The following is a 12,114-nucleotide window of genomic DNA, read 5'->3' as shown; positions in this document are numbered from 1 at the left end:
TCTCCGTCACCTACCTGTATGTGGGTCAATAAGCAGCTAGGTGTCTTCTCTCTAGAGATAAAGTCAGTGACTTTGGGTTGGTTGTTTGCTTTTTTTCTGTTCATGTAGGCGTTTCAGGTGGCTACTTAGAAGTGTAGCCTGAGTCAGCAGTAAATATTGAAAGTACGAGTAAAAGTGAAGCCATAAGCATCCCATTGATACTTCCAGTAATGTAGTGTTGGCAAAAATACCTATTTTGTAGAAAGAGTCATCATAGCCACTGACTTAAAAATACTTCTGTGAAAGTGGGAAGATGGAGTTCACTGAGAAGTCTAGAAAATACTTACAAGTAGCAAGTGGCTCCTCTTAAGTCCATTCCTGTCTACATTATTACTCTATTTCAAATGACACTGTACAGCACCCTGGTTTGAATTAATGGCAAGAGAAATAGTTTGAAGTCATGTTTTTTCTACTTGTCTACCTGTACAATGTACTAGCAAAGGAAAATGCTGCAAAGATTCCTATTAAAAAGAAGCAGAGGAGAAATTTTGCTTTTACTCGCTACAGTGGTCAGATATTTGTAGTGCAGCAGTATTACACCAAAATACCACCTTCTGTTGCCCTTAGCCCTGTGTGCCTCTGAATCTTACCTCTCAGAAGGCAGTTGTCATTCTCAATAAGGAAAAATAATTCCTTAAAACATTCGAAGTTTGTGCATTTGCATGACTTTTCTTTCAGCAGCAGATAGGATAATACATACAAATAACTTTTTTTTTCCCAGATAAGCTCTAGAAGGAGTATGTTCTAAAAGGAGTTTGTTTGGCAGTATATAGTGTGTTCAGACGCAGCACAGGCTTTTATGCTTTTCTACTTAGATGAGTTGAAACGGGAAAATAATGTAAAGAGTCTGGTGCTGGGCAAAAAGTTTTGGGTAAAAGAATTGCTTCAACATGTTCAAGTGCAAAGGGGGTTCACACAGGGTTGGGAAAGCTGTTGCCCGCCATCATCTCCCACCGCAAGTCCAGTCCCCATGTTCAGAGGCATTGCCAGGTCTACGTGCATCAGAACTTGCAGAACATCAGGCAGAGAACTTCCTAGCTCGGATGGTCTTAATGGGTGTCTTAAATCCTTCCAGACTCTGCTCTGCTGTAAGGAGGGAGAGACTTATCTGCAGGCAGGAGCAGCCCTAGCACCCACATGTGCCCTGCTGCCTCCACATGAGTCAAGGGATTTTCTTTGGGTCTGGAATTCAGAAACTGCCCTTTTCTGTAAATGGTATTAAACCACTGGTGAGGTTAAGTTGCTTTAGCCATACCTGGAAACAGATTTCTTCTGAAGCCATTAAACATTTTTGTCTCACCCTTAAGTCTTAAAATCACTAATTCTGATTGACATATGAGTTCACTGTGGTTAGTGGCTTGTCTTCGTTGTCTTTGCGAGGTATAGTTCCACCTTGCCTTTCACTTGCGATGAGGTCTTCAGTGTAAGCATGCAGCGCTGCCTGTCCACTGGAGACAAGACTGGGGGGTTGAGGGTTTTTTCCTTTAATATAAAAATAAAAGAAGCAAGCGCAAAGCCCTTTTTTCATTATTAGAAGACCCAACATTTACTCTTGCTTTTTTTGCTAAAATCTAAAATTTCTGATATCTCCATGTTATTTTACTGCCTCTACTCAGTTGAAAATCTTAGATGCATAGTAGGTGGTTGAGGGAAAGCACTTTGCAGTCCGGCTAAACCCTACTTTGGTTTTGAAGGGGAAAGTTGGGAGGTGAGTAGGTAATTGAAGCACAGCAGAGTGAAAGCTGGTGACAGTGAACACCCTTCCCAATATCTTTCCCGAGCAACTTGCTCGGATTTAAGAATTAATGGGCTACTTGGCCGTGGTCTCGCGATACCCAGAAATTAGGCAGCATCCCACCGTACCATGTTTGCCCAGCAGCTATGTTGCTCCTCACCACCTTGTTTGTGTTTTCTTCCCCCCCTTCTCTGCTGCAGGGTGTGAACGGCATGTCTGTGGATGAGAAGACTGACTCCCCCATGTATGTGTATGAGTCAACGGTGCACTGTACCAATATTCTCCTCTGCTTAAATGACCAGCGGAAGCAGGACATTCTCTGTGACGTGACGCTGATCGTGGAGGGGAAGGAGTTCCGCGCCCACCGGGCTGTGCTGGCTGCCTGCAGCGAGTACTTCTTGCAGGCCTTGGTCGGGCAGACGGAAAATGACCTGGTGGTCAGCCTGCCGGAAGAGGTACAGTATGTTGCCGTGCCCACACCATAAACATGAGCCCCTTCCATCCTGAGCAATTAGGAAGACCTCTGTGGCCAAGGGGAGTGTGGTGCAGGTGTCGGTGCCTGCCTCAGCGCTGCTCTGAATGTAGTTTTTCTCTTCAGATGGGTTGCAAATTGCTGAAGGATGGACTTGTTCAGTTCAGCCTTCCCCACAGCTCCTAGAGGTTATGGTGGCAAAGCTTTAAGACGCTTCAGTTCACCTTTGCACTGCCATGAAGGGAGCTGTACCCAAATGCCCAATTACCGTAGCTTTGTTCAGGGCGTTATCAGGACTTTGATAGTCTTCTGCTCTTCCAGACAGGAAATTTGAAAGGGGTGATGTGGCTGCTAGACAGCAGGTTGTTGTCGAAAAATTGTTTGAGCTGTCATGTTGTTGGGAATCACACCGCTGTCCCCCTCTCTGTGGCAGCTCGTATCCTTGTCCTCCTCTTTCCCCTCTCCTGCGCCTCATTGAGCCTTGCTTCCTCTCACCTCCCCTCACAACAAGTTTGGGTTAACTGCTTTGGGCCATGTGTTTTCCACTGAAAAACCATGAAGAGTCTGTCAAAAAGCAGGGTTTTTCTTCTGAGGCATGGTTCCCACAGCAGGAAGCCAGGGGACGTAGAAAATACATACCTCACTGGAAAGTTTACTTTATTTTACCACAAAATCTCACTGGCTGGCTTCCACCCCCACTGTAATTTCCTCACAGCCATAGAGCCGTGACAGCACAGCTACTGTAAGGCATGCCAGTGGCTTTGCTGTCCACAGAAGGGATATGTGTGCCTGCTGGCTAGGCTGCCATCACCAGCCACCTCAGCACTGCCTGCCCAGTGCCTCTGCTGGGATGGGCAGCACAAGAAGGGTGGCAATGTACCCGGGGCACAGGGCAGCAGTCACTCAGTGGGAAGGTACTCTGCCATACAGAAGGTTTTCCACCATCATTTGCTTACCACCCATGAAGCAGCGTGGTGTGTTTTAAATGATGATGCGTCCCAAAGTGTCACACACCGTTTTTTGCCCTCTAGTTTAACCTTCCAGAAACTTCAGTGGCATCATGATGTTGTCACAGCACAAGTTGGAGAGCATTAGGTCACCAGGGTGATTTCATTGAGTCTTGGCACTGAATATTACTCATGGAGAAATTTCAACCCAGACATTTTGCACAGGAGTTTAGAGGTATTGTGGAGGACACGCTAGGATGCACACTATGGTTCTGCAGCGTCCACTAATAATTTCCAGTGGAAAAATTAACTCTCAGTCAGTGTCGCATAGCTTTTGCACTGCAAAGCTAGGGCGGGAGCAGAGAAGTGACGGAATATGCCCGGGGTACACAGGTATGAAGAGATAGGAGAGTATCAGCACTCTTCTATAAAGCCTTGGTGAGACCTCCATGTATGATTCAGGTCCTGTTAGATAAAGAGATTTAATTGAAATTCACGTAAGCATATGTAAGAGTGACTGAAGTGTTCAGAAGAAGGAACTGGTTCAGAAGAAGGAGGAGATCGACAAGGCCATAGCAGGTTCATACTACTGGCGTGACAACTGAGACATGCTACAGCTCGTGTAGGCAGAGGACATGAAATGGCTTAGAGGAGGAATTTCTCTTTAATGCTAAAAGACAGTGTCGACACAAGCATTAATTGGTTTCAACTAGCTTTTAGTGAATGTAGATTGGAAATTAGCAGATTTATAAGCACAACAGTGGTGGGGTGCTGAGCCATAGGCCAATGGAAGGAGCAGGGTGGTGTAGGTATCGTGATGTGTCTGCACTTGGTGACCCAGTCCTATGTTCATATACACTAAAGGTTTAAAACACAAAGTTTTGTCTTTCTATGTGTTTCATGAGATACTATTAAAAAAATATTCCTCCAGTCCAACCAGAAATTATTTCTGTTTATGTGAATCCTTTTGGATAAATGAAGTGTTGGAGTTTCAAATTCTAGAACATATCTCATGAAAGATCAAAACATTTTAGTGCCTAAAGGTTATACTGGTGGTAGCTACAGGTCCAGTGAAGTCTATGGATTTACAGAAGCAGTGAATCTAGTTCTGAAGGTTTTTCTCAACACTTCACCTAAGACCACCACTGTTACTTTGCCACATGCTTCTATTAGTTGCAGAGCGCCAGGGCTTTAACTTTCTCATCCTGGAAGATAATTCTCTTTGCCTTTTAAAAAAAGATACCAGTGCTTACTTGTACAGATATTTTCCACGTGCAGATTAACTGCATTGATTCTAACGTGTCAAACAAAATAGCTACCAAGCAAATTAGATGCAATGCAGAGATGGTTAGTTAAATGATTTCCTCATAAATGCTAGTCACTTGGGGTGAAGAGAGCTGCCTGATGCACTCTGTTATTCCTCAGGTATTCCTTGGTTAAGATGCACATCTCTGCTTCTGGCATGGCTCTGCTTCTGAGTGCCAAGCGTTTTGGTAGGTGCCTGTGCATAGATACGGGAAGTGCCTCCAACAAAGAACAGTGTCAGAGCTTGCAACGAAAGGAACGAAAGCACTCTCCTGGGTTTTAAGTTCTGTTAGAGCAGGGGAAACACCATCTTAGCTGTATTGCATTAAAAGAAGTTAGCAGGGTCTTTTTCAGTTCACAAGCTAATGGCGCTTCCCAAGGCTTTTGTTGTTTTTAGTCTGTGGTCTGCAGAGCTCTGACAGCCCATGAGCTATTGCTAAAGGTATCTGTGAAAACTGACTTAATCTGTCATGTAGGGAGTTATTCCTCCAGTGGAAAAATTTCAAACAGAAGTTGAAAGTTGATGTCTTGAGCCAACGCTTTTTTTCAGGTTTAGAGACAATTTGTGTTGGCATATAGTTGTTACAGAGAAACAGAGATTGAAAATCATTTTTAAATACAGTCCTCACAGATCAGAACTTTTCTGAAGGTGATGAGCACTCGTAAATTCACAAAGCTGTTTTAAAGTCAACAATGCAAGCATTGCATTTTAAATTCTGGCATGGTTTGAAAACCGCTAAAGTGTGCAACTGTGGAGAAAGGGCATTATTATTATAATTTCTTAAAGGTTTGATGTTGGAGCTGGATAAAGCTTTGCTTATAAAGCTTTTACACTCATGTAATGTTGGTGTGAGGGAGCTTAACATCAAAACAAAAGAACTTCTTTTTGATTATTCAAAGCAGTAAATCTGCCTCTGAAGTCTAAATTGCAGACTTTTCTGTTACTTCATAGCATGTTGGGGTCTTTTTGTTAATCTGGCATCCAGACATTGTTAACTGTTGTCTAGCTAAACAGTGAACAGATGTTTTTTACATTATTTCTTCTTTATATCCAATTACAGGCGAGAGCAGTCTTTATGATACGCCAGTCATTTCAGTGGGGAGACATTGTGCACACTCAGAATTGGGACTGGTAGAACTTACAGGGTTTTAAACCGCTGCAAAACTTTGCGTTAAACATTTCAAATCAGTTCAAGCATGACTTAATGTGCCTCAGTTCCAACCTTTCCCTAATCAACTTAAACTAAGTCAGTATGGAGCTAATTCTGCACTGATTGAAGAGTTTCCATAAACCCTTTTGTGCTAGCCTCGGTAATTTGATTTTGTACTACACCTTTTGTTAAAGCAATGGATTTTAGTGTGTAGATAAGCACTTGGAAAAACAGCCACGTAATAACAAGGACTCAGATGTGGCCATGGTGTGTGATCAGCCCTCAGAGTAGAGTTAGAGGAATGGAGTGTGTCAGCTGCCTACAGCTAATTAAAAAGGACCCCGTTAGCTCTTAACTTCTACACTTTTCTTTTCATTGGCGGTTTTTGGTAAACAAGTAGAACCTCGCCTGCTTTTCACTCAGGGTATTTTTCAGCAGTTGTGCAGTTTGTTTCTCTAGCAGGTGCTGTGAAATGCAACCCAAAATTAGTATTTTCTGAAAACTGAGTTTAAAGCTGTAAAGTTAGTAATTCACTTCATGCCCCTAACTGTTGTTTTGTTTTATTTAATCACGAAAACTGGTCTTCCTTCCTTTAACAAGGCACTTAATTAAGCTTTTAATTCATGATAAGAAGTTAAATGGCACTTATGAGGCTTTTTTAATGGTTTCCACTTCCCATCCAGATTACAAAAAAAGGTGTGATAGAGAGAGAGACACGGCTGTCAGCCAGGGGTATTGTAGGTCATGCCAATATTAGCTGGCAGCAGGCCATTATCCAATTAACATTGCTTCATTGCTGCAAGTAATAGCTCTTGAGTAGATGATTGAGTCATTCATGCTGTAGTGGTACTCTACTTTACTTGAGAAGGAGCCAAGCTACTTTACTTGAGCTTCATCAAATAGGCTTTTTATTTGCTATTATTACCTGCCTGGCTTTGCTAATAGAAGTGTACAGCGAGTCTATATGGACAAGCTGAAATCACGGTCCTGGGCAGAGGAGCATTCTGTGCAAACACCTTATTCATTTGGTTTTCTGAAAGCTGAGGTTGCAGTTAATTGGGGAAAAGACAGAAACAGCAACAACAAATAAATCCCCTCAGGTGCATTAGACTCTTACAGCTTAGAAATGAGATTCCTGACCTTGCTTGCATTTTTTGGTTTACTTTGGGGTATACATTTGAAACCACTTTCACCTGGTCATTCCAGCCGTGAGAGCACCAAATGCTTTTCTCTCTGGTGAAGTTAAACACAGGTCTTCTGAAGTAGTAGACTGAGCTTTCTCTAGCACTGGTCTGGTACTGTCCTTTCTCGTATAAAACTAACTTAATTCTCCAGTAGGCTGGTTAGTTTTACCTGTAACCTTGAATTTCTTGAACCTATTTCAGAAAGTGATTACTGGTGACTTTTTTTAGTGCAGTGAACTATCTGCTGGAAATGTTGCCTTCCAAAAGGATGAAAGAGTTGTCTTTGGCTTACAGATCTTCCACGGGGCAAGGGAAAGCAGCATCTCTTTTAGGAAGAGGCGGTGGGATGTGCTTGGGGAGCCTTTTTTGTTTGTTTATCCACACAGCTCTTTTCTTTGCTATTAAGAGAATGATGTTCAAAGTAGATGTTGGCACACACCACAGGCTGAATTTCTCTGCATTCTTACTGCTTTACTACTCCCTGATGGCTGCTGCCAAGCCTGCTGTTTCCTCACGAGGTCTAGCCCTGTGAAATCTGTCATCTGCTTCTTCGCTTGATGTGGGTTAACTCCCTCACACAGTTAATCTTTGCAAGGAGAAAGGCAGGACGGGACTTCGATTCAGATTCAAGGCTGGCAAAAGCTGAGTATGTTGGAAAGCGAAGGCATGCGGCACCCTGGAGTGGGACTGAGCCAGGCATATAACATTAGTATGGCTTGTAGCTGACAGGGAGGAGAAATACTGGCAGCTGCTAACCATCCATGCCAGCTCACCAGCCTGAGGGAAAAATGCTGGGAATTAGCCAACGAAAGATGATTGTGATGAGAAGAAAATCAAAGGCAGGATGCAGGAGGTCAGCTATTACATACCCTGCTGGCTAAAGGCGATTGTTATTCCTTTTTATCTCTCTAGAAATAAACCATATTCTTTTACTTTGTCTCTTTCCTTCCTATGTACTGTGTATATATATGAATATAATATCTTTAAGGACTGCAGGGACTGAGCTGGGAGTGCTCTCCACAGGAGCGTCGAGTGGAAGAGGTGATAAATGTGGGAAACAGGAGCAAGAGGGCAAGAAAAACTTTCTTTCTCAGCTGGAGGAATGTTATTACACAGTAGGGAACAACAAAAGACCCTTTTTCTTTGGCATCCCAGAGATGTATTAGAAATAGCTAAGGTTAGTTCTTAGAGAACAGGAAACATTAATGTGGTTTTCTCTTTATATGACTGTATCGGCCATTGATGTTCTTCACAGGTTGCAGCACTGGCCAGAATTATTTCTGCTGTGGTTCAGGAGGCAGCCGTGATCTGAAAGCCTTCCTGAAAGCCACCACCCCCTTCATGCATGGAGCTTTTTGTAGTGGCAAGAGTTTGTATCTGTCAGGCTTCCACTAAAGTCTGGCTTCAAATTCATTTCCACTTCAACCTTGCCTCAGCAATGCCTTCAGCGAGTCCACACACATGGAAGTTAGGTCTTTGGTTTCCTAAACTCCTCTTAAGGAATGTGTTATTTTTCATGCTGATTCACAATGCTGACACTTACTGTTCAGAAGGATGACTAGAGGCTGCAGATCTATAGTGATAGTAAAGCTGAGCATTTGGGTACTTTTTTGAGGTCTTACATGACATGATACTAATTCAGGAGAAACCACGAGACAGAAATGGACGTTGCTTAATGTGAGTTGCTTATGTGGACCCATACAAGGTACAAATGACATAGTTTGTCTCTAGCAGGTGAGCGATAAAACAGAAATGAGACCATCAAAATGTGATGAAATTCCAGTCCCTGCCTCGCTGCAGAGCTTCCGGCACTGCCTGATTTTTCATGCCTCAAGTATGATGAAGAAACTAGCTGCATACTTTTCATTCTGTGTGGTGTAACTTCCATTATTTTCTGATGAGGGCTGTCTTGCTATTGATGATGCTTCTCTGATCTTTTCCAGTGGGGAAAAGCAAAAAACATCTCTATTGTGTTGTGGGGAGAGCTAGGTTTAAAAAAGCAAACCAAAAGCCATGCATACATGCATGTTAAGGAGAGAAAACCTTGCAATAACTCCTCTTCTGCCCTTTGGCGGTAGCTGTACTATTTATTTATTTATTCTAGTAAGCATATAAAAATGTACTGTCGAAGGGGATGCGGAGGTGAATGCACCGAATGAAATTCACCACCGCTATAAGTGAACTCAATTTCGTTGCCTTTGTTAGACTCCTGCCTGCCGTTAGTGCTAAATTGGGCTGATTGACTGTGATTGCACTTGCTATTGAAAAGGCAGTATGCAGTGTGGAAACTTTCTCTCTCAAACATGACAAGCAATCTAAAATGTAAAAGGTGTCCTGAAGAGTAAGTCCTAGAGGTAGAATATAGTAAGGGCATGAGCAGAAGCAGTAAGGATGTGTAACAGGAGGTATATTTTGTTTAGTTTTTAATTTGGGTTTGTTGTAGTTTTTTTCTGTGTTCAAATATATATGTGGGCAGGAAGGAGAACCAGGTGGCTGAGCCACGATTGTGCCTCAACAGTGTGAGTACTCTGGCCCTGCAGAAGGAAGATCCCCTCCCTTTCCCCCTCTCCCCCTTGGAATCTCTTACCTTTGCTTTTTCTGTCTCTATAAAAGCTTTGAGTTTATTTAATGCCAGCAAACTAAGCATCTGCTCTTTTAAGAGTCCAGAAATGCAAGCTGAGCATTTGCCATTTGAATAAACAGATAAGGCAGATAAGGCCCAGATAGGACACGCCTCAGCTTCACCACTTCAGAGACCACAACCTGTAAGGTACTTTCTATTCCTAGTACCAAGCTTTGTTTCGATAGCATTCCCAAGACCCAAATAAGATAAGGTTTTATCTGCATACAGCACTGTCTGACAAGGATTCCCCAGTGAATAATGTCAGATCGACTGTTTTTCTCAGCTACTAGTGAAATTGAGCATGTTACAGGGCAGAATATGGCATGTATTCAAATGATGCATCGCAGCAGTCAACAAACATTAAGGCTAGGAAGTATGGTTCAATTTGGAAGTGAAATACGGGGTTTAGGTGAGCAGAAGGCAATTGAATCGTACTAGGATTTGGGAATGAGATGCTCTTTGTGAATTTTACAGGCAGGCTGTTGGGTTTTTTAGAGGAACAAGTACACTTACTCTCTTTTACATGTTCAGTGCAAGCTCTCAAGAGAAAACTGGCGGGTTTATTCCAGGACTTTGTGCAGTCCTGAATTTTCATCTGTCCCGCTTTGATGGGGGACCAACAACAAACACCTCTGAGTCCCAGCACAGTCTAACACTATTAAAAGCTGTGTCCTTGGGCACTTTATTTACTTTGATAAAATAAATAAATAGGAGCAGCTGTACTTGGTCAAACTACAGATCCATCTAGCCCAGGCTTGGTTTGTTTTAAAAATGAGATATAAATTCTCTGAAAGAGCTTGAGAGGAGGCTTGTGTGGTTGTTTAAAGACTTAAATGAAAAGAAAGTATCAGGCATATCTCTGGGAAGCATGTTTTAATTTACTGGGGAAGGATACCATGAGAGCCACTGGCAGTTGTTTTGAAGCCAGATTAAAATCCACTGAAAGATTTGGCATGTGGTTCTAGCAACAAACTGCCCAGTGATGTGTATGACTGGACATGGTTTCATAACTGTAAGACAGATGGTCTTGGAAAGGGACGAACTTTAGACACCCCTCAAAGAAGTTTGGTGGTCAGTACAGGTGTAGTTGAGTGGAATTTAAGATCCTAGGATAACATAGATCAGATTTGCAAATAAACTTTTTTGTCCTTCACTTTGCTTAATCTGACTTTTTAAGAGCGGATGGCATCAAAGTGTGTGGTTAAGTGTAACTGCCTGTTTCCTGAACAAAGAAGTAGTTGTATCCTTTTTTAGTTTACAATTTGTATTTTGGGAGGGCTGTTTGGGGTTTTTTTGCTTAATGTTTGCACAATGCGTCTTTTGGGTCACTTAAGAGGCAGCAATGGAGGCTTTACAAGACTTTGTGGAGAAGAGAAGGTTAATTTGTAATTGATATGGCACCGTGAATTTCTTGCTGTGACCCAGAGACTGCTGCTAGCTGGGGGTCTGCAGTTAAAATAGCCATAGCTGGGCTGAGAACAGCAGAGAATCACAGTACTAGCACTTCCAGTAAAACCAACACATAAACAAGGTGTCACCAAACAGCTGGAATTGAGAGGTGTCAGCGCTGAAGTTAAAAAATGGTAACATAAAACCTTCAGCACTAGATTTTTGAGGTCTCTTGTGAACAAATAAAATATTGTTATCACCTGCCTGCAAATGCTGGGTTGGAAGCTGATGCATCAGATGGGAATTACAGCGCAGGTCTGTGCATCAGGTCAGTGATGATTAAATCACCTTGTGTGAACCACTCAGCTGTGTTTACCTCTCTAAATGCTCTGGCTCACATTACCTCACACAGAGGTGAACAGACTGACCCACATCTGGCACAGCTGCTAGTCCCAGAGCAGCCCAGCTTATCACTCCTCAGCCAGAGTTTGAGTCTCATTTTCTTCTCTCTCTATCTCTTAAGCATACAGGAGTCATGGAGGGGATTTTCAGACTAGTTGCAGCATTGTTCAAGATAATTGGGGTAGAATGGAGCCACTCGCTGCCTTATCTGGTCAGTTGGTCCTGAGTGACTGATGGGCTCTACTCTGTGTCCTCTACCTATTCTTCCTGCATCACCTCTGAGGTCCTGTGCAGTGACATCAATAACAGCTGCTGAAACTACCACAACCAAGAGGAAAGTAGATGTGGAGGCATGAAGCAGATCAGAAGGAGGCTGTGAATTGCTGCAGACTTCCAGTCACCAGGATACTGGGGCACTTTGAGGGTCTTAATTAGGAACTTTTGAGCTGTTGCAGAATAAATTCTTAATTTAAAAATAATAATCTTGATACTTTAGAATCAGATGTAAAAGCTTTTTCCTATATTATAGTAATTTGGGGGCATCCCATTTTTCCCAAACAGTAGGCAAGCAGGTACCTAGCAAGACATGATCTCTTCCAGAGAGAGTTAATCAGTCTGGGCAGATAGGAGCTGTGGGTTTTCAGGCCCTCGAAACCCAGCATCTTGGTTTTGGTGTTAAAGCAACCGTGTTTAGTTAGGTATCTTTTGCACCTGGTCCACATCATTCTCTGCAGCAGCTGCTCATCATTTCAGAACAACCCTTTAGAGAAATGGAATTGTAGGACTGCAGAGAGATTTCACAGGTGTGACCCAGGATGGATTCAGTGGTGGTGGTGGTGCTGCTGCTGCTGTATTCTCAGTGCTCCC

General features: G+C 42.8%; 1 protein-coding gene across 1 annotated transcript in view; it reads left to right on the top strand.

Annotated features, from left to right (window-relative positions):
- Positions 1-1,980: 1,980 nt before the first annotated feature.
- BACH2 (BTB and CNC homology 1, basic leucine zipper transcription factor 2) overlaps positions 1,981-12,114 on the top strand; it is a 44,356-nt gene continuing 34,222 nt past the window's right edge. The window contains exon 1 of the mRNA XM_010018983.1: positions 1,981-2,229. Coding sequence (XP_010017285.1) covers positions 1,987-2,229 — 243 coding nt within the window. The 5' untranslated portion in view covers positions 1,981-1,986. The remainder of the gene's footprint in view (positions 2,230-12,114) is intronic.

This window comes from Nestor notabilis, unplaced genomic scaffold (assembly GCF_000696875.1).
Source record: "Nestor notabilis isolate BGI_N333 unplaced genomic scaffold, ASM69687v1 scaffold8087, whole genome shotgun sequence".
NCBI classification, from domain to species: domain Eukaryota; kingdom Metazoa; phylum Chordata; class Aves; order Psittaciformes; family Psittacidae; genus Nestor; species Nestor notabilis.
The sequence above is the reverse complement of the archived record's forward strand: the minus strand, read 5'-3'. Positions and strand labels throughout refer to the sequence as shown.